This window comes from Schistocerca cancellata, chromosome 2 (genome assembly GCF_023864275.1).
Source record: "Schistocerca cancellata isolate TAMUIC-IGC-003103 chromosome 2, iqSchCanc2.1, whole genome shotgun sequence".
NCBI lineage: Eukaryota > Metazoa > Arthropoda > Insecta > Orthoptera > Acrididae > Schistocerca > Schistocerca cancellata.
The window spans coordinates 82,586,032-82,609,175 of NC_064627.1; the positions used below are offsets into that span (position 1 = coordinate 82,586,032).

The window sequence follows — 23,144 nt, forward strand, 5'->3', positions numbered from 1 at the left end:
GAAATTTTTATTTATTTATTTATTTATTTTGGGGGGGGGGGGGGGGGGTTCAGGGCACCAAGCATCTAAGGTCAGTATAGAACCACAGAATGCCGGAACCGTGAGGGTAAAAATCCGTTACGGAAGAGTATCTAAAATTCGTCGACAAGACACCGGAGTCACCAGGTAAAAATTAAATCTCTTTTGTCATATCACTGCTTTTTAAAAAACTTAAAATGGAAGCCACAGCTCTCACATTATCCGCTAAAATGTCCGGCAAAGCGGGTGGCACCCAGACCCTGAGACGTAAGTGGCTAAAATAGGGGCAGAAGATCAGGAAATGTCTGACTGTTAATGGCTGGCTACAGAAAGGACAGCTCGGTGCAGGGTCCCCACTCAACAAGTGGCGGTGACTAAAGCGGCAGTGCCCTATTCACAACTGAGCTAACATTACTTCCTCAGGGCAAGACGGCCGGGAGAAAGTCAACCTGGCTGTTGGGAGAGATTTGACTTCTCTGGTGCTTCCCATGAAGGAAGCACCAATGGTCATGCCAAAGTGACGTGATATGCCGATAGAGAAAAATACAAATATCTTGTGAGGGAACAGAGTAAGAGGGGGCCGACTGAGATGGACTGCGGCCTTGGCAGCAGGATCAGCAGTGTCATTCCCAGGCACACCAACATGGCCAGGAACCCACATGAACGACACTTGGGCTCCCCCACCTGGGAGCAAATGGAGGCAGTTCCGGATCCGTCGAACAATGGGGTGGACTGGATCTGGATCATCCAGAATGTAAGAGGCACTGGGAGTCAGAGCAGATCACACAGCAAGTGAGCTGGTGCTTCCATACATAGTGAACAGTCTGATAGAGGGCAAAAAGCTCTGTGGTAAAAAACTGTGCACTGGTCGAGAAGCCGGTATTGAAACTTATCAGCCCCAACAACAAAAGCACAGCCAACACCATGGCAGACTTGGAACCATCAGTGTACAAAAATATGCTATCGGCAAGTTGTGAGCAAAGTTCGAGAAATTTGCAGAGATTGGTCAGCTCGGGAGTCGAATCCTTCGGGAATGAGCTGAGGTTAAAATGAACACAAACCTGTGCCTGAAGCCAAGGTGGTGAAGAGCTCTCCCCCATTCGGAAAGTGGCAGGAAGTGTGAACTGCAGCTGCTGAAGCAGGTTGTAATGTCCCCACAGAAAATACCCTCTACCACGCACCAATTAATCATTGTCAACCAAACCATCCACATTCATTCACTTTGGAAAAGTATCTGATCTGATTTTCTCGTAACATATGCGACGAAAGCTCGACGATGCCAAAGTATTTTCTAGTGCGTTTATTCTTTGAAATAACAGAGATGCATATATGCATTCTCCATGGTTGTTAGAGTGGTAACTAGGACAGCTGCTGGAGTATCTGTGGAGGGATTGACGTGTTTCTGAGAGATACATATTCTGCTTTTCTTCTCGCTAAAGCGAGCCAATTAACATTTGTGCCGCTAGCGGTTTGTTTGAAGAGAAAGAGACTGTAAATGGAAAATAATTAAGACGTGGAATCACCGGAGATCTGGACATGTATTGGAGATGGTTTTAATACACAATTTCCTTCATAAATAAGGTTTGTGACTTTCTTGTTCGGGAGTGAACGAACGAATGAGTTTTTTCTGAATCATTTGATGATCACGTTGGCCCTGTAATTAGTGGGGAAGTTTCAGCTGTGTCGAAGAGAGCCTGCAATCACCGAGTCTGTGTTAAATCGTCCAAAAAGTCTTCGTACACATCTGGAATTCGCAATCTTTCGTAAAAGGAACAAATTGTCCACACGATTGATTCTCCCGACTGAATGCAGTGTTCAACAGTAATAATAAATGTAAAGATCTCTTACAGCAAGCCAGCCGCTGATTACCAAGATGAAGGACTCCACCAAAGATCCTATTTGGCTGATTTTACGTAATGAAATATTATATTAAAAACTGTACATAGATAAAGGAGAGAAAGAGAGAGAGCGAATGAAAATAGAGATAATACTAATAATCCTCCATTAGTCTAACTTTTCACCTGTCTTATCACGGATCAGCCAAGGAATGGGAGGCCCTTACTTTACTGTATAGATTTATGTGTGAAGGTGAAGGGATCTTAAAGGCAACAGATACACGTCTATACAGACAAGACATTACACAAAGATAGCAGCTAGCTGCATTCATCATCTATTCTTAGATGAAGAGACGCAACTTACTATCCTTAACATTTAAAAAATGTTAAAAGGTGATGAAAGCGGACACCGGGAGACCGCAGAGATGAAACGTACATCTCGTACTGACAGTCAAGAATGTCATAAAAAAAAGGGTCAAAGGTTGGGTGGCCTGGCATGGAAGAAAGCCGACATACCTACTGAGTAGGGTGCCGGGCCAGTACAGTGGTAGTTCACCGGCTTCTTCGTAGAGACTCTCAACTGGGTTAGTACGGAAGGCACCAGTGGCGAGACAGAGCCCCAAATGGTGGATTGTAGATAGACGGCGTAAGATAGATGGACGTGCAGAGGAGTAGACAATGTATCCATAGTCCAACTTGGAGCAGACAAGAGATCGATAGAGGCAGAAGAGCACAGTCCGGTCAGCTCCCCATGAGGTACCACTCAATACATGAAGGACATTGAGGGACCGGGTGCCAGGTGCAGCGTGCAGCCAGGTAGGACACGTCGGCAGACCAACTGAGTTTCCTATCAAATGTAAGACCTAAGATTGGTTGGTTGCTTGGGGAAGGAGACCAGACAGCGTGGTCATCGGTCTCATTGGATTAGGGAAGGATGGGGAAGGAAGTCGGCTGTGCCCTTTCAGAGGAACCATACCAGCATTTGCCTGGAGTGATTTAGGGACATCACGGAAAACCTAAATCAGGATGGCTGGACGTGGGAAGCCCTAAGAACTACGTTGCATCCATGAATGGGAGAGCATTTTGGCCCATTCACAAGGACGGTGGAAGAAACACCTTGTACCGCCAGAAGTTGACGCAAACGGATTTGGTAGCAGAAAAGCGGAAACCATTTGTGACACTCCACGAACAGAGACGGTCCAGACAAAGCTGAAGGCAGCATTGGAGGAGACACATCCAGTGGGAGCTGCAATAAATAGCAAACTCGTCAACGAAAAGAGAGCTGGATATGCCATCTGGAAGGCAGTTCATAATTGGGTTGATGACTATGGCAAAGAGAAAGACACTCAGTATGGAGCTCTGAGGCACCCCGTTCTCCTGTGAAAAAGTGTGGGATAAGGAGGAACCCACATGTACCCGGAAAACTCAGTCTGTTAAAAATTCCCGATGAAAGTGGGAAGATGACTGCGAAGGCCCCATGTGTGCAGAGTACGTAGAATACCTGTCTGCCAACAGGTATCATAGGCTTTTTCCAAATCAAAGAAAATGGCCACTGTTTGTCACTTCTGCAGAAAATTATTCATGATGAACGTAGACAGGGTGAGGAGATGATCAACTGCTGAGCGGCACTTTCGGAACCCACACTGAACATTAGCGAGAAGATGGTGTGACTCCAGCCACCACACTAATCGACCACTGATCATGCGTTCCATCACCTTACAAATGCTGCTGGTAAGGGAAATTGGACGATAGCTGGAAGGAAGAGATTTATCTTTACCAGGCTTAGGTAGGGGAACAATAACAGCTTCACACTAAAGTGTAGCAAATACACCGTCAGTCCAAATGCGGTTGTAGGTATTGAGGAGAAAGCGTTTTCCAGCAGGAGGAAGATTCTGCAGCACGAGGACGTGGATTGTATCGAGCCTAGGAGCAGAAGACCTGGATGAGGAGAGAGCATGCTCGAGCTCCCTCATAGTAAAAGGAGTATTGTAGCATTCTCGATTCAAAGAGAGAAAAGCGATTGCACGAGCCGCCTCCACCTGTTTCCGAGGAAGGAAGGCGCGATGGTAGTGGGTGGAGCTTGAAACCTCGTACTGGCCCAAAGCTTGGAAACATCGACAGGGTTGATTATGACGTTTCCCACCACAGTCAGACCAGGGATCGAGGAGTGGGCAGTCATCCCGGAAAGCCACCCCAAAGGAGAGAGGATGGACTAAATCTGTTGAATGAGCTGATGAAGGAAACGCAGCATGCTTTCTTGCTTTCCTTAATAGTGAAACAGCACTGCGCACGTAGGTGCTTGTAGCGGATGCAGTTCGTTAAAGTAGGATGATGCTGAAAGGCACGAAGCCCACGTCGTCGGGCACGAATTGCATTGCCGCACTCTGCAGCCCACCAAGGGACCGGGACCTGATGGGGAGAAGTAGTAGTAGTACGAGGAATAGAGGATTCGACAGCCTAGAGAATAACGTCCACGAGGTGCTCGACCTGATCATCACAGCTAGGAAGCAGCCATTCGTCAAAGACTGCCAAGGAGGGATATAGCCTCCAGTCAGCAAGAGAAAATTTCCAATGTGTGGGCTGCTGTGACAGGGTATGATTGTACAGGCGAGTCTCACAATTGAAGTAAGTATCGGAGCGAGCTGGGCAGAGCAGATCAAGAGGTCTAAGTGGGAATAAGTGTGCGTGGAATCAGAGAGAAACTTGGCTTTGCCAGTGTTATGGCACACAAGATTAAGATGATTGAGAAGATCCACCAAAAGAGAACCTATCCGGCAGGTGACAAGCGAGGCCCAAAGAGGATGATGAGCACTACTGTCACCAAGGAGCAGAAAGGGTGGAGGAGGCTGAGAAACAGGCTGCATCAGGTCCACCCTAGTGACAGCAGAAGACGAAGGGATATAATGGTGCAGAGGGAAAAGGTAAATTCGGGAAGGAAAACACGGGCAGCGACTGCAAGCGGGTGGGTGTGCAAGGGGATAGGATGATGAGAAACATCATCTTGTAGAATCAGAATGACCCCACCCTGAACAGGAATGCCCGCCGTAAGGGGAAGGTGCAGCTGTAGCGAAGTAAAATGGGAAAGAGAAAATAGTCTTGAGGATGTAGCTTGGTTTCTTGGAGACAGACTACAAGTGGACATTGCGATCGCAGGAGCAGCTGCAGATCAGCCCTGTTAGACTGAAGGCCACGAATATTCCATTGTAAAAGGGCCATACAATTTAGGAACACCAGAGAATGAATAAGAAACACTCACCTCGATGGCCGCTTAGGGCGAGCTGTCGAGGGAGGACTGCCACTGGAATCCACAGGTGGAGGATCTTCGTCCATCCACTCAGTGAGATCAACGGAGCTTCCCCAGTGTCAGTCAGTTGAAAAGGACTGACGAGTCGAAGAGGGGGAAGACTGTTTGCCTTTGGATGGTGTTTTGACTTTTCGCAATTTGCAGAAGAGCCAGATGGCTGCGAACTCGAGGTATGCAAGAAATCTTCTCGGGAACAAACCTTTTTGAATTGACAGTTCACTGCCGGCATTGCAACCATCTTCACCGGTGAGGGCGAAGAACGGGTAGCAGGATCTACAGCCCGGGAAGTGGGAGACGGAGTGTCAGCTTGAAGGCGAGGCGACTTTGCCATCATCGAACTGAACTGTAAGCCACAAGTTTGCGTAGCCATGTTTTTTGTGGACGGGGAGAGGCTAACACAGTGCTGTAGCTTCCAGATGAAGGGACATTCGGTTTACGGCTCGCCAACAGTTTCCAGGCAACAGGAAAAGATACCTTCTCCTTCACCCTTATCTCCTGAACAGCCTGCTCGTTTTGATAGATGGGACAAGAACGAGAAGAAGCTGCATGTTCTCCATGACAATTAATGCAAGGGGGGAAGGAGGTGGACAGGCGCCCTCGTGTGCATCCCTGCTACAAGTGACACGGTTGGCTGTGATTTTACAAGACGTGCTGGTATGACTGAACTGGTGGCATTTATAACACCTCAACGGATTGGTAATGTAAGGACGCACAGAGATGAATTCATAGCCTGCCTCTATCTTGGTAGGAAACGTTAACTGATCGAAAGTCAGGAACAATGTACGAGTTGGGACCAAATTGGCAGCTTCCTTCTTCATAACTCTATGAACAGCAGTAACGCCCTGATCCGATAGATAATTAGTTATTTCGTCCTCCGCCAAACCATCCAATATCCGGGTGTAGATAACACCGCAGGACGAGTTAAGTGTCCTGCATTTACAGTGAACACAACCCACATGTGTGTATACAGCAGCAGCAATAGCAGAAGAGGGGTCAGTAAATGTAAAAGCTAGGGCCAGGCAGGTCAGCTCGTGCTGCCTGTGTGCAGCTGACGTATACTAGAGATCAGACCGCAGGACCACCAGACTGCGGCAACTGCCCACAGGGGTGTTCCGGCAGCTGACGTTCTGCTACTCGTGCTGCTGCTCAGCAGGCCGGGTCACAACTAGCTCCTACAGGCTATCCTTGTAGCTGTCGTGGTCCCACATAATATACATTTCATGTCGTGGCATTCAGAAGATCTGACTAGCTACTTACAATTCTCTATTGGTAATGGCATGCAACACATCATTGACATAAAGTACATTTCATTCAATTCTATCCTCTTCGATGCTGAAATTTTCTGAAGCATTAGTTACTCTTAGTGTCTTGTATATCGAAGTCTTCGCTGTCTGACCTCATTAAACATTTGACAGTCTAATTGCTTGGTGAACAGAATTCCCGTTTCTAGCTGAGCTCACGTGTAGCCAAGTCATTCCTGCTCCACGTTTCGTATCGCACTCTGCAGCAGACTTCCATTTACCTCACTGTCTCTGTCCTACATCACTGCTGGGGGAACGCTGAACCACTGTGGTATACGAGCCAGTTCGAGTTACGGTAATGAAAAATTTCGACAAACGTGTTTGTGACTCACCTTGAGGCCAGTACCGGCGCAGGCGATGCCGAGCGCCATGGCTGCGCCGTATCGCACGTGCGGGTTGTAGCTCTCTGCCAGCAGCGACACCACGCTGGGACACTGCTCCGGCGTCCTGCAACACGCCACGCAAGTTGCTCAGCCTAACATCACATCACATCGTGCTCAACTGTCGTCTGCCGAATGTTTATCCACAACAATTCCTCAACGCAATTCTACATTACCAAACACTCAATCCTGGTTGCAGTTCGCCTATTTCACAGCTTCCAGGGACAATAAAAATTTGATTTTCAGTGTGTCGTATAATTAATGACCGAATTTAAAACGTTGCCAAATATACTCCTTAAGAATTATAATCTCCCATTAAAATTTAACACAGTAAGTTGGAAATCGTGTTTATGTATTGAGGTAGCGTAACTAACAGTCTGCAAATTTCCAAGAGTATAATCAACAAACTTTACACAGAATTTCAACACTTTTCTAAACTTTTTCATTAGGATATTGTTGAATAAACCGAAACCAAAAGAATTAACATTAATTAAGATTTTGCGTCTTCAACCAAAAAGATATTACATGTTTAACGAAAACTATTTAATACATTAACTCATTTGTAAATTAACGGGTGTTTCAAGCTGTTTTACACAAGGGAGTTAGAATCTTTAAGGGAAAAAGGGTGGAGCAGGGGGTTACTGGTAAACTCAAGTAGCCTCAGGCATAGAGTGAGGTGTCTGCAGCCAACGTCACACACCGTCGGTGACTAGAGTTGTGTAAAATCCAGCGACTTTCTGCAGAATCTACGAATTCTGTAAAGACGTGAATAGTATCCTTTTCTTGTTCAAGTTTTAATAATAACCAACAGTATCTAGCTTCACTGTTGCCTGAATGTGGTCATTTACTTGAATTATCATCACCTCGATAAGATATTACGTAGTGCGACACGGCAGACTGGTCACTTTTCAAAGAGTAATGCATAGTTCAGGTTATGTGAGGCGTCCAAACTTGAAAATGGTGTTACCAGCGTATCTTCGGAGACAGTTTGGTGCCGTATTGATTTTTACAATCAACTAGCTGTCAGCACAAGGTGAATTCACGATCAGCGTCTAACCGCTCCCTGCTTCTTCGAGCCCTTTGTCCTTATAACCGTGCCGTGCACCAATGCGGTGACGTTGTTCTCGGGATTACGACGTATATCGTCCGTCCAAAAAGTTCCCAGTTAGGTTCTGTTCCTGGCGTTTAACCCAAAGCCCTGCATTCACGGTACAAGCGACGTCTGCGCAGTAACTACAGCAGCAGCTTGAACTAACAACTGAAAACAGATAGCCGTGAACAGGCAGTGTTTAGTAATCAACGTAGGGTCGTAGTGTCACCGTTGTTGTGTCACAAATCACAATGCAGCAACATCTGTAAGTAAAGTTTTCAAGACAATCTCTAGAATGTTCTGAAGCGCAGGAAAGTGTGTGCGAAGTTTGTCGCGTACTCCTCGACTTCCGAACAAAAATGATGCGCGGACGCCAGATGCAACTTGATTTAAATGCACAATGCGGACAGTTGTACACTGGAAAAAAAATCATTACGGGTGGAGAGAGTGTGTGATCAATATGAACCTATCACAAAACGACAAACTCCAGAAATTCACACGAAACGTCAACGTTTTGACGACATAAACATTCAACCAGATGTGATGCGCCAGTTGAACATCCTAAAGGACCATTTTTCTGACAGTTTTACTTCTTTGTATGAACGTTGTGTGCTTTATACTCAAGAGGGGAGAGACTATGTAGAACGCCTGAAGTATTAAAACCATCAACCTAACTTTATTTTTTATTAATCCAGTCTCGAAACTTTTGGGCTGATGGTGTTTACCACTATACAGGCAATGAAACGACTGACTTGCTGTGTGCATACGGCGAAGTTGATGGCAACAATACAGCTACCGCAAGATTGCATGTAGCATGGTTTTCCAACAGAAGTACAATGTTATCATTCGATCTTCGCAACAACTGAGAGAAGACTACGACAAGCAGAAGAGTTACACCCACCCAGACGCCGTATTTTTCGACTGGATTTTTTTTTGCGAAACTGTGGTGTGTACGGAGAGAAAAGCGACTTCTTCCATACAGTAGTATAGTGTGGAATTTAGAAATTTACTGTACGTATTGTAGGCCTTCTTTACGGCGTAGCAATTTTTTTGCGCTTCTGTCTAGTTCAAGTGTTCAAATGTGTGTGAATTTCTAAGGGAGCAAAGTGCTGAGGTCCCTAGACTTACACACTACTTAAACTAAATTATGCTAAGAATAACACACGCACACACCCGAGGGAGGACTCGAACATCCGGCGGGAGGAGCCGCGGAATCCGTGACATGGCGCCTCAAACTACGTGGCCACTCCGCGCGGCTATTAAGTGTCAAACACGAATGCTGGCAATCTGAAAATCTCTTTAGCTTTATCGAGGACATTTTGGAAAACTTCGAAATAGAACCGTCCACCAGTTCTCGACAAGTGGTGCAAGAGTCGGGCATATTTCATTCTAACGAGTGGACAGTTGTCTGGGAACAAGAGATACGTGCTCACCATGTGAGTAATAAGTAGAGGACTAGGCACAACGACCACACTTTGCTCAATGGTATTTACAGCGTTGCATACCCTGCCAAAATTCACTACTTTGATGCTAGTTAACACGAAGAGTCCACACATGCAAAGACGAGGACAGGGCCGTATCGAGGGGATGGCAAGACAGGCCCAGGAGGGGAGGGGGGACGCACGCACGCGCACACATACACAGCTTTACCCTTGGCCCGAGATTGTAAGCGCACGGAGTTGTCAGGTGGGTCGGCTTAAGAGACAACCCTCGCATGGGAGCCATGCTAGAAGGGGGCGCCAGAGCAACGCCTTCTAGATATATGTACGATGTGTGGCGATAAAATAACGTGACTGATGCTGTCACAATGTAAGTACGCAAGCGCCAAAGATGAACCACCAATAGATGTGAAGCGTGATGCCTTCTCACAAATCAGTATGGCCGTGCCTTCGCTTGTATACGAGCTATTTTTTTTTTTTTTTTTTTCGTCTCAAAAATTGTAACTGTAATAATAGAGCAACGAATTATCGTGAAGTTTCACAGTGAAAATTCGAAAAACTGCTACTGAAACCTATCTGTTACTAAAAGAACTATATGAAGAAGATTGTTTATCAACTACGCGAGTGTTTTTTTTCTTTAAGTGGAAAGATCAAAAACGTACGTAATCTTATTCGATCTGATCGTCTATTGGATATTCAATTGACTGCTGAAAATGTAGGAACTGACAAAGAATGCTTAAGAGAAATCTCATGTAACCAGTTTAACATGAGAAAAGGGTGTGCGAAACTGGTGGCGAAAATTCTTACGTTAGAGCAGTAAGAAGCTCGCAAAAATGTTTGTACTACTGCTTTGACCACCATTGCAATGATCCAAATTTCTTTGAAAGAGTAATTACATGTTACGAATCTTGGTTTCTCACTTATGATCCACAAACTAAGGGTCAGTCCATTGGAAGAGCGCAACGCTTCAGTCTAAAACCGTGCTGCTGCTACGGTCGCAGGTTCGAATCCTGCCTCGGGCATGGATGTTTGTGATGTCCTTAGGTTAGTTAGGTTTAAGTAGTTCTAAGCCTAGGGGACTGATGACCTCAGATGTTAAGTCCCACAGTGCTTAGAGCCATTTTTTGAAGAGCGCAACTTCAACTAGAACGAAAAAAGCTCGAATGAGGAAATCAAGATTCAAAGCGATATTTTTTTTTTTATTTTTTTCTCGATATTCATGTAACTGTGTATCTTCACTGGGTCCCTGAAAGCCAAACTATTAGTTAACATTGCTACCTTGATGTTCTTGCTCAATTTAGCGAGAAAATAAAAAAGACCCGGAATTATGGGAGAATAAGTTATGGGTTCTGTATCCAGACAACGAACCGGCTCATAACGCACTGTCGATCAAGAAGTTTCTACCGAAGTATATGCCAGTGTTAGACTACCGACCTTATTCGTCTGACCTAGAACCATGTGACTTCTCTCTTCCCCAACATCAAATCTGCATTTAAAGGAACAAGATTTCAGTCCGTTGAAGCAATCAAAAAGTAGCAAGCGTCATGAAGGAACTCACAGAACAAGACTTCCAGCACTATTCCATCAGTTGAAGATTCGCTTGGACGTTGTAGGGATCGAAGAGGAGAACATACTGAAGGTGACAACTAAATTCGTATCGTTTTGAAATAGTGTAAAACGCTCCATAGCAATAGTACCGTTAGGTTATAGCGACACCTTGTATATAGCGACTTCTCCTTTAGCTGCTTTATGCTTACAATGATTTACGTCCATGTGTTCAATTTCTACCACTTTTAACTGATGTCTTGCTGCACTTAACACAACTGTAGAACTGCCTTTTACAGTTTTTCAGTTACTTAAAGTTATATGTAAATTTCATCTTTTTTATATATCACGCTTGTTATGTTTTGATGTCCAAATGTATTATGATACAAGTGCTCCACAAAGTTTATAACCATAGTCTTATTTCAATTATGTTAGCATTGCAATTTGTGCAGAACTTCCTTTAGTTAACAATGTACCTAACAATAAAATGTGTCTCTTAGTTTTCTGAATAGCTTATCTGTCAATATATATTCGACTACAGTCTGTGCTCACAGATCAGTATGTCGTCATTGTTTTGTGTGGTGTGCCTACGTTTAGTAATACTGTTCTAGTATCACTGTATTTTTGGGAGAGTTAAAGAAATTACGTAGTTATTTTTTTATCCTGAATTATTGGTAGTTGGTGACAAACTTTCTGCATGATGCTGGACGTATGTTGAGCGGTTTTTAACCACAATTTATCTTCTAGAATCCAAGGAATAAAATTTGCCTTCATTTTAATTAGGGTCTGAGATTAGAAACTGCTTTGTTTCTGCAGTGCGACAAACATCTCAGTATCTTGACTGTATTGCTGTGTGTGTTATGTATCTGTCTGACTTTTTGTGGCGGTTCACTAATTATATAGTCGTACAACACTTCTGTCCCGACGAATAAATTTTCATTCATGCTATGTCTCGAACATGTTTTGTATTCTTTATTATTGCTACTCGATTTTTGAGTTTCAGAGAGCTACAGGATCATTTTGGACAATTATACAAACGTATACAGAATCTTTTTGACAAGTAAACGTCACTACAGACATCCTGATTTAGGTTATGACGGGTTCGATATGCCTGCCATCACTGGCGATGATGTGGCGCAAACGAACAGCAAAATTCTGCATGAACCGCTGAAGTGTCGGAGCACTGATGCTGTCGATGACCTCCTGAATGTCCGTTTTCAGCTCAGCAATGGTTTTGGGGTTATTGCTGTACACCTTGTCTTTAATACAGCCTAACAAAAAGGAGAAGCATGTGTTCAGATCCGGAGAATATGGTGGCCAATCGAGGCCCATACCAGTGACCTCTGGGTACCAGAGAGCCATAATGCGGTCCCCAATATCCTCATATAGGACATCAAACACTCTCCTGCTTCGATGGGGTCGCGCTCCGTCTTGCAAGAACGACTTCTTGTTAAAATCATCTTCCAAAACCTTCCCGTACCATTAAATAGTCACCGTGTCATCAGCGAATATGGCACCGATTATTCCGTGACTGGATACTGCACACCACACTGTCATCCGTTGATGGTGATGAGACTCCTCGATCGCGAAATGCGGATTCTGTCCCCCAAACCTACGTCCTCAATTATTTGCTTGACGTATTCCAATCTCTGTCTTCCTCTACAGTTTTTGCCCTCTACAGCTCCCTCTAGTACCATGGAAGTCATTCCCTCATGTCTTAGCAGATGTCCTATCATCCTGTCCCTTCTCATATAATTTTCAACATTCGTCTATAGCACCACATCTCAAATGCTTCGATTCTCTTCTGTTCCGGTTTTCCCACAGTCCATGTTTCACTACCATACAATGCTGTACTCCAGACGTACATCCTCAGAAATTTCTTCCTCAAATTAAGGTCGGTATTTGATATTAGTAGACTTCTATTGGTCATAAATGCCTTTTTTGCCATAGCGAGTCTGCTTTTGATGTCCTCCTTGCTCCGTCCGTCATTGGTTATTTTACTGCCTAGGTAGCAGAGTTCCTTAACTTCATTGACTTCGTGACCATCAATCCTGATGTTAAGTTTCTCGCTGTTCTCATTTCTACTAATTCTCATTACCTTCGTCTTTCTCCGATTTACTCTCAAACCATACTGTGTACTCATTAGACTGTTCATTCCGTTCAGCAGATCATTTAATTCTTCTTGACTTTCACTCAGGATAGCAATGTCATCAGCGAATCGTATCATTGATATCCTTTCACCTTGTATTTTAATTCCACTCCTGAACCTTTCTTTTATTTCCATCATTGCTTCCTCGATGTACAGATTGAAGAGTAGGGGCGAAAGGCTACAGCCTTGTCTTACACCCTTCTTAATACGAGCACTTCGTTCTTGATCGTCCACTCTTATTATTCCCTCTTGGTTGTTGTACATATTGTATAAGACCCGTCTCTCCCTATAGCTTACCCCTACTTCTTTCAGAATCTCGAACAGCTTGCACCATATTATATTGTCGAACGCTTTTTCCAGGTCGACAAATCCTATGAAAGTGTCTTGATTTTTCTTTAGCCTTGCTTCCATTATTAGCCGTAACGTCAGAATTGCCTCTCTCGTCCCTTTACTTTTCCTAAAGCCAAACTGATCGTCACCTAGCGCATTCTCAATATTCTTTTCCATTCTTCTGTATATTATTCTTGTAAGCAGCTTCGATGCACGAGCTGTTAAGCTGATTGTGCGATAATTCTCGCACTTGTCAGCTCTTGCCGTCTTCGCAATTGTGTGGATGATGCTTTTCCGAAAGTCAGATGGTATATCGCCAGACTCATATATTCTACACACCAACGTGAATAGTCGTTTTGTTGCCACTTCCCCCAATGATTTTAGAAATTCTGATGGAATGTTATCTATCCCTTCTGCCTTATTTGACCGTGAGTCCTCCAAAGCTCTTTTAAATTCCGATTCTAATACTGGATCCCCTATCTCTTCTAAATCGACTCCTGTTTCTTCTTCTATCACATCAGACAAATCTTCACCCTCATAGAGGCTTTCAATGTATTCTTTCCACCTATTTGCTCTCTCCTCTGCATTTAACAGTGGAATTCCCGTTCCACTCTTAATGTTACCAACGTTGCTGTTAATGTCACCAAAGGTTGTTTTGACTTTCCTGTATGTTGAGTCTGTCCTTCCGACAATCATATCTTTTTCGATGTCTTCACATTATTCCTGCAGCCATTTTGTTTTAGCTTCCCTGCGCTTCCTATTTATTTCATTCCTCAGCGACTTGTATTTCTGTATTCCTGATTTTCCCGGAACATGTTTGTACTTCCTCCTGTCATCAATCAACTGAAGTATTTCTTCTGTTACCCATGGATTCTTCGCAGCTACCTTCTTTGTACATATGTTTTCCTTCCCAACTTCTGTGATGGCCCTTTTTAGAGATATCCATTCCTCTTCAACTGTACTGCCTACTGCGCTATTCCTTATTGCTATATCTATAGCGTTAGAGAACTTCAAACGTATCTCGTCATGCCTTAGTACTTCCGTATCCCACTTCTTTGCGTATTGATTCTTCCTGACTAATGTCGTTAACTTCAGCCTACTCTTCATCACTACTATATTGTGATCTGAGTCTATATCTGCTCCTGGGTACGCCTTACAAACCAGTATCTGATTTCGGAATCTCGTCTGACCATGATGTAATCTAATTGAAATCTTCCCGTATCTCCCGGCCTTTTCCAAGTATACCTCCTCCTCTTGTGATTCTTGAACAGGGTATTCGCTATTACTAGCTGAAACTTGTTACAGAACTCAATTGGTCTTTCTCCTCTTTCATTCCTTGACCCAAGCCCATATTCTCCTGTAACCTTTTCTTCTACTCCTTCCCCTACAACTGCATTCCAGTCGCCCATGACTATTAGATTTTCGTCCCCCTTTACATACTGCATTACCCTTTCAATATCCTCATACACTTTCTCTATCTGTTCATCTTCAGCTTGCGACGTTGGCATGTATACCTGAACTATCGTTGTCGGTGTTGGTCTGCTGTCGATTCTGATTAGAACAACCCGGTCACTGAACTGTTCACAGTAACACACCCTTGCCCTACCTTCCTATTCATAACGAATCCTACAGTTATACCATTTTCTGCTGCTGCTGTTGATATTACCCGATACTCATCTGACCAGAAATCCTTGTCTTCTTCCACTTCACTTCACTGACCCCTACTATATCTAGATTGAGCCTTTGCATTTCCCTTTTCAGATTTTCTAGTTTCCCTACCACGTTCAAGCTTCTGACATTCCACGCCCCGACTCGTAGAACGTTATCCTTTCGTTGATTATTCAATCTTTTTCTCATGGTAACCTCCCCCTTGGCAGTCCCCTCCCGGAGATCCGAATGGGGGACTATTCTGGAATCTTTTGCCAATGGAGAGATCATCAGGACACTTCTTCAATTACAGGCCACATGTCCTGTGGATACACGTTACGTGTCTTTAATGCAGTGGTTTCCATTGCCTTCTGCATCCTCATGCCGTTGATCATTGCTGATTCTTCCGCCTTTAGGGGCAATTTCCCACCCCTAGGACAAGAGAGTGCCCTGAACCTCTATCCGCTCCTCCGCCCTCTTTGACAAGGCCGTTGGCAGAATGAGGCTGACTTCTTATGCCGGAAGTCTTCGCCCGCCAATGCTGATTATTTATCAAAATTTAGGCAGTGGCGGTGATCGAACCCGGGAGCGAAGACGTTTTTGATTATGAATCAAAGACGCTACCCCTAGACTTACCCAAATGAAAGTGAGCTTTATTGAGGTGCATGTACATACTAATTCCCATCACGCCCCGCGGCCAACTGTGCAGTTTGAACGTCCTAACAAATGGTTCAAATGGCTCTAAGCACTATGGGACTTAACATTTGAGGTCATCAGTCCCCTAGACTTAGAACTACTTAAACCTAACTAACCTAAGGACATCACACACATCCATGCCCGAGGAAGGATTCGAACCACCGACTGTACGGAGCGGTTCCAGACTGAAGCGCCTACAACTGCTCTGTCACCCAGGCCGGCCATTTCACCTCTCAAAGTTACCCATTTCTCTTCTACTGCATTCCTTTCCCCTGTTCTTGTCAATCATTCCCTAATGCTCCCTCTGAAACCCTCTACGACCTCTGGTTCTTTCAGTTTATCCAGGTCTCATGTCCTTAAATTCCTGCCTTCGGCGATTTCTTCAGCTTTAATCTGCAGTTCATAACCAATAAATTGTGGTCAGAGTCCACATCTGCCCCTGAAAATGTCTTAGAATTTATAACCTGGTTCCTAAATCACTGTTTAAGCATTATATGATCAATCAGAAATCTTCCAGTGTCCCCGGGTCTCTTCCACGTATACAACATTCTCTCATGATTCGTAAACTGTTAGCTGTATTTGAATTATGTTCTGTGCAAAATTCTACGAGGCGGCTTCCTCTTTCATTCCTTTTCCCCAGTCCACGTTCTCCTATTACTTTTTCTTCTGTTCCTTTTCCTACTATCGAATTCCAGTCTCCCATGACTATCAAATTTTCGGCTCCCTTAACTACCTGAATAATTTATTTTATCTTATCATACATTTCCTCAATCTCCTCCTTATCTGCGGAACTACGAGTTGGCATATTAACTTCTGCTACTGTGGTGGGTGCGGGCTTCGTGTCTATCTTGGCTACAATAATGCGTTCACTGTGCTGTTCGTAGTAGCTTATATGCGTTACTATTTTTTTATTGATTATTTAACCTACTCTTGTATTGCCCCTATTTGATTTTGTGTTTTTAACCCTGTATTCACTTGACCAGAAATACTGTTGCTCCAGCCACCGAACTTCATTAATTCCCACTATATCTAACTTTAACCTATCCATTTCTCTTTTTAAATTTTCTAATCTACCTGCCCGAATAAGGGATCTGACATTCCACGCTCCGATCCGTATAACACCACTTCTGTTTCTCCTAATCAACGACATCCTCCTGAGTAGCCCCGCCCGTAGATACGAATTGAGGACTATTTTACCTCCGGAGTATTTAACCCATGAGGATGCCATCAGTAGAGTTGCATGCCCGCTGGAAAAGTTACGGCTGTAGTTTCCCCTTGCTTTCAGGCATTCGCAGTACCAGCACAGCAGTGCTGTTTTGGTTGATGTTACAAGGCCAGATCAGTCAATCATCCCCTGCAACTACAGACAAGGCTGCTACTTCTCTTCAGGAACCAGACTTTTGTCTGACATCTCAACATATACCCCTCCATTATGGTTGCACCTATGGTACGGCTATCTGTATCGCTGAGGCACGCAAGCCTCCCCACCAACGGCAACGTCCATGGTTCACAGGGGGGGATACAGGGTTGTAAATAGAAAATCAAATGAGGGTAATGCAGAAGTAGGTTTAATAGTGAATGAAAAATAAGAACACGGATAAGCGCCTATGAACAGCATAGTGACCGCATTATTGTAGCCAAGATAAGACACGAAGCCCACACCCACCACAGTAGTACAAGTTTATATGCCAACTAGCTCCGCAGATGAGATTGAAGAAACGTATTATACGATAAAAGAAATTATTCGGATAGTTAAGGACGACGATGACAAAGTCCTAAGTGTATGAAATATGTTCTCTTACGTGCATTGACTACTGCCGCTCTGGGGAAGGGGAGCAGGCGTTAGAGAGAGAGAGAGAGAGAGAGAGAGAGAGAGAGAGAGAGAGAGAGTTCCACACAGCGTCTTCGATATAGGTTGGACCAGATATGTCATCTTGCAGGTGGTGATTTCTATCTTGTGCTACCCTATATTCTCCCTTTCATCAATCCCTCCATCATTTGGTAAACCGAACCTACAAGTCCTATAGTGTCACTGGTGGTGGTACTCCTGACTTGTTTTCTGTGCAACATCCTTGTCCATAACCGTGCAGAACTGACAGAGTTCCTTCCTCATTCCCCACCCGCAATCCCCATCCCAATACTACGTGACTGCAATTTTTACGTAAAAAAACTGTTCTACTACCTTTAAACAAGTGAAATTATTTTACAGTTTATTACAAATCTCTGTTTGTAGGTCTGAAAGGCAACTGTAACTTTAAATTCGTTCTTTCTCTCTCGTCTCGGGGATTTACCTTTTCTTGCAGTAAAAATCAGTCATGTGCAACAAGAAACATACATTTCCCGTTAGAAATCAAGCAACAGAGCTCCTACATAACATAAGAGTTTATTTTCCTAATTATTTTAGAAAATTTTCGTATCCGTTTATCCTCGAAAATCTGCTGACTGCACACGGAATCAGGGTCATTCGGCCGTCCGGGGTGGCCGAGCGGTTCTAGGCGCTACAGTCTGGAACCGCGCGACCGCTACGGTCGCAGGTTCGAATCCTGCCTCGGGCACGGATGTGTGTGATGTCCTTAGGTTAGTTAGGTTTAAGTAGTTCTAAGTTCTAGGGGACTGATGACCTTAGAAGTTAAGTCCCATAGTGCTCAGAGCCATTTGAACCAAGGGTCATTCGATGAAATGGAGTATCTCCTGAGACAGTGTTCATCAAATTAAAGAATACGACTAATATCTTTTTTTCCCTGATTTTACAGTCCTGCAGGAACCTTAAACAAATTTTAGGTGTATTTTATACTCTTGACTGAAAATCCTATGAGTGTCTGCTAATATTTCAGCGTAAGGCACTTACAGGGCGACAGTTATTGAACTATATGAAATAAAATCGTCATATCATCTGAACGGTTTGTGTTAGTACGTTGACGACCGTTGTGGCCGAACGGTTCTAGGCGCTTCAGTCCGGAACCGCGCTGCTGCTGCGGTCGCAGGTTCGAACCCTGCCTCGGGCATGGATGTGTGTGATGTCCTGACCGAGGCAGGATTCGAACCTGCGACCATAGCTGCAGCGCGGTTCCGGACTGAAGCGCCCAGAACCGCTCGGCCACAGCAGCCGGACAGATGGCTGTTATAAGAGTTGAGGTGCACGAACGGGAAGCAGTGCTTGAGAAGGAAGTGACACAGTGTTGTAACCTACCCCAGATGTTATTCAATCTGCATATTCAAAAATGGTTCAAATGGCTCTGAGCACTATGGGACTTAACATCTATGGTCATCAGTGCCCTAGAACTTAGAACTACTTAAACCTAACTAACCTAAGGACATCACACAACACCCAGTCATCACGAGGCAGAGAAAATCCCTGACCCCGCCGGGAATCGAACCCGGGAACCCGGGCGCGGGAAGCGAGAACGCTACCGCACGACCACGAGCTGCGGACAATCTGTATATTCAGCAAGCTGTAAAGGAAACAAAAGAAAAATTTGGAATAGGGATTAAAGTATATGGAGAAGGAATAAGAACTTTGAGGTTTGCCAATGACGCTGTAATTATGTCACAGATAGTAAAAGGCTTGGACGAGCAGTGGAACGGAATGGACAATATCTTGAAAGGAGGATACAAGATGAACATCAATAAAAGCAAAACGAGGTTAATGGAATCTAGTCGAATTAAATCATGTGAAGCTGAGGGAATTTGATTAGGAAATGAAGCACTTAAAGCAGTAAATGAGTTTTGCTATTTCGGAAGCAAAATAACCGATGATGGTCGAATTAGGGAGGATATAAAATGTAGACTGGCAATGGGAAGAAAATAATTTCTGAAGAAGAGAAATTTGTTAACTCGAGTACAGATTTAAGTGTCAGGAAGTCATTTCCGAAAGTATTTGAATGGAGTGTAGCGATGTATGGAAATGAAACATGGTTTAGACAAGACGAATAGAAGCTTTTGAAATGTGGTGCTACAGGAAAATGCTGATGATTAGATGGGTCGATCACGTAACTAATGAGAAGGTACTGAACAGAACTGGGGAGAAGAGAAATTTGTGGTACAACATGATTAGAAGAAGGGCTCCATTGATAGGACATATTCTGAGGTATCAAGTACTGGGGGAAAACGTGAGGGAGACAAAGACATGAATAAAGTACACAGATTGAGAGGGATGTAGGTTGCAGGAATTACTCGGAGATTAAGAGGTTTGCACATGTTAAAGCAGCATGCATCAAACCAGTCTTTGGACCGAAGACCACAGCAACCACTCTGTGTTCACCTGACCATAAGTCCTGTTCCTCCCGCTACCGAACTTCATTAATCCTCATTGTATTTCATTTCAATGTATCCATTTCCCTTTTTAAATATTTTACCCAAGAACATGCTGCCGTCATTTAACCATACAGCGGAACTGCATGCCCTCGGGAAAAGTTACTGTTGTAGTTTCCTCTTGTTTTCAGTCGTTCGCAGTACCAGCAAAGCGCAAGGCCGTTTTGGTTCGTGTTACACGGCCAGATCAGTCAATCATCCAGGCTGCTGCCTTTGTCTGGCCTCTAAACATATATCCCTCGGTTGTGATTGCATATACGGTATGGCTATCTGTATCGCTGAGGCACGTAAGCCTTCCCACCAACGGCAAGATTGCCAATTAAAAGTAGTATTTCCTTTTTCAAAACAAGCCGTACATCTGCAAGTGCAAACGAGGTTTGCAACAGTATTGGTGAAATGGGGTTCGTTGCATTTCACGCTGATCAAAGCAGTTATGGTATAAGACGAGAAACGAAACTATCTGGGCTTAAAGTTTGCTAACGAAGTCAAACTTAGGGAATTTATTTTCAGATGCAATCTGAAGTACTGATGCAAATGTTTTCCGTATCGCTCAGGCCATAAGAGAAAAACGTTCGGTGCAAGTCATGTCCTAAACCTGAGTGACCACTGCGAATGGCCGACACCTCTTCGCAGGTGCGTTCTGGAAGTGACGCGTGTGTCGCCAATCCCTGACGAGAGCCACCTGAAACTGCTTGTCAAGTAAACGAGTTCCAGATGTGTTCGGTGGTACACGGTATTGAGGCCCCAATGAACAACGGCCTGAGGTGAGGTGTCCACAACAGCAACGGCGTCACGGCCCACCACCGCAATCCGTGTCATTAGAGTCGCAGATCGTGTCGACTCGTTCACTGGATCCTAAATCTGATCTGAACCCTACTTTTCCCGAATAAGACGAAGACGAGGAGATGGAGGAGGTGTGCAAGCGTCCCACACAAACATTTGACTGTTTAAAACGCAAAAATACAGCATAATATCTTCATTGTTAGTTCACATTCTATACATCGCAGCCATCCTCTCGTGCTCTCACTCGTTCACTATCGAGCACATACAATTTAAGAACATCCTTTGCGTTATAGTGTACTTTCGGAAGAGGAATGGCACGAATCGCAGCGCAGACAGCCTGACAGCGTGGCAAGCTTAACTCTGTGTGGCATCTCACCTCAGCACGATGCAGCGTTTGGAGTTGCTTCGGCTCGGCAGGGTAGCAGCTTTGCTTAAACCCATCGAAGTGCAGCATGTTGACTCTCAAATCCTGCCATTTCACTCCAGCCGCCCTCACACTGCACATGTTTCTTACAGTCTAGCGTGCCAGGCGTGCTTTATGGTCGGTGCACGATTCAACCGAACCGGAGCATCGTACGGAATATGTTTGTCACGATGTGCTACTGCAGCACTCTCCAGCGGCAGTTTTCGGCTGTATCCTTCGACCATAAATATAATAGACTGGCCCTGACGTCATTTTCGTGGCTCCAACATCTCTGGGCTAAAGTCACGTGAATGTTGGCAAAACATGGTTGTTTCGTGTTGCGCTTATGGCTGTACTCAGCGTTTTGTCGGGGGAAATGGCATTACATTTCACGTGTGTTTCTATGATAGAGCAGATGCCGTTTATTGAAATTTGCTGAAGTCACTTTTATATGTTTTTTATACTTGAATTAGAGTATCACGTAAATTAAAGTGTTGAAAGTGATGCCTGTAAAGTCAGACTCATATTACATTTTGGAAAGTATGTGTGATAATTCGGTTACAGACGTAAGTATAACTGTTTCTCGTTCCTACTCAAAAGGTTCTCTAAGGATGAAAACCGAAGGCAGCTTTGGATACAGGCCCTGAAACGGAAAAACTTTAAGCCATCTGCACATACGCGCCTTTTTGTATATACAAGTGAGATTATAATAAGGTAAGAGCACCTATATTCGACACATGAAAGAGAATTTTTTTCTAGCTTCTAATACTATTAAATAAATGTAGGCTCCAAAATTATTTTCTGAAACTTCAAAGTCTCACCTTTCATCTAAAATATCTTTTTTTTAAACTGATAGTTTAAACTTCTGTAAAAATAGTAAGAACTGAACCTTTGAAGTGCACATAAAATTGATACTCTAAAATGGACCTGCTCCTAAAGTCGATAATTTTGGCACCTATAGTTGACATAATTCCCATATCCCATTTTCTTTTATAAGTGACTAGAGCTCAAAACGCGGCGAATCCAATATTTAAAGTTTTGACACGAGCCCACTCTCACTGTTTAAAAGAATTTTAACGACATTTTACTTTAATTGATAGTTTATAGTAATTTCGTCCCGCTGCCCACCACAGGGGCGTTCGATGTATTTGTTAGATTTTATAGGTACTGTGAAGAAATCCAGGTCAAATTAGTTCTGACGTAATTTTTCGCAAATAAAAAAGTAATTTTTGTTGGAAGCTTTTGGCAGTCAATTGAGAAATGTGGGTAAAATACGATACAAACATAGGATGGCAGACCGCTGATTTGAAATCCCGCCACGTTTTGCCAACAGTCACGTGGTTTATGTTGGAGTCGCACCAGCCCTATAGCTTCTGCACAGCAAGGCCAGTGTACTAGTATCTATGGTCGAAGGCTGTATCTCACTTGATATCACACTTTAAGAAAATGGACGTGCATATATTTGCTATATCTATTGAATCGCAGATTTCCTTATGCTAGTCATATTGTTCTGTTGTAGCATACATAAACAAAAATTTCAATATCCATAATGGAAAGTTTCAGGTCCAGTCAATAAGGACATCAGCTTTCATTCCAAATAGTGCGATGCAAATTTAAGCTAGTCTTCCGCATAAAATAACAAATTTCATCTTCCTTAATAACTAGCAAAACGAGTACAGCACACAGGGCTTCTCTGCTATACTCTTTCTATGCCTACCACATTGCGGCTAAAAAAAGCGCTTTTTAATCGCAACTAAATAGCGAAAATATTAAATGAGCGTAGTTCCTGGTTTTGAACTACTACATCACGTACAGTTTCGTTAAGTTTAATTGTTTTCAGTTGTTATCAACTGCTACTTGGCACTGTGCAAGTAAAACCAACGAGAGAAACAGAGAAAACTCAAAATGTCGTT

The 23,144-nt window shown here is 43.8% G+C and overlaps 1 protein-coding gene across 2 annotated transcripts in view; it reads right to left on the reverse strand.

Moving 5' to 3' along the window:
• Positions 1–23,144, reverse strand: part of LOC126161354 (26S proteasome non-ATPase regulatory subunit 1) — a 386,202-nt gene that overhangs the window by 20,288 nt on the left and 342,770 nt on the right. For both annotated transcript variants that reach the window (XM_049917122.1, XM_049917121.1), the window contains exon 12: positions 6,791–6,905. In XM_049917122.1, the coding sequence (XP_049773079.1) occupies positions 6,791–6,905 (115 nt within the window). The remainder of the gene's footprint in view (positions 1–6,790; positions 6,906–23,144) is intronic.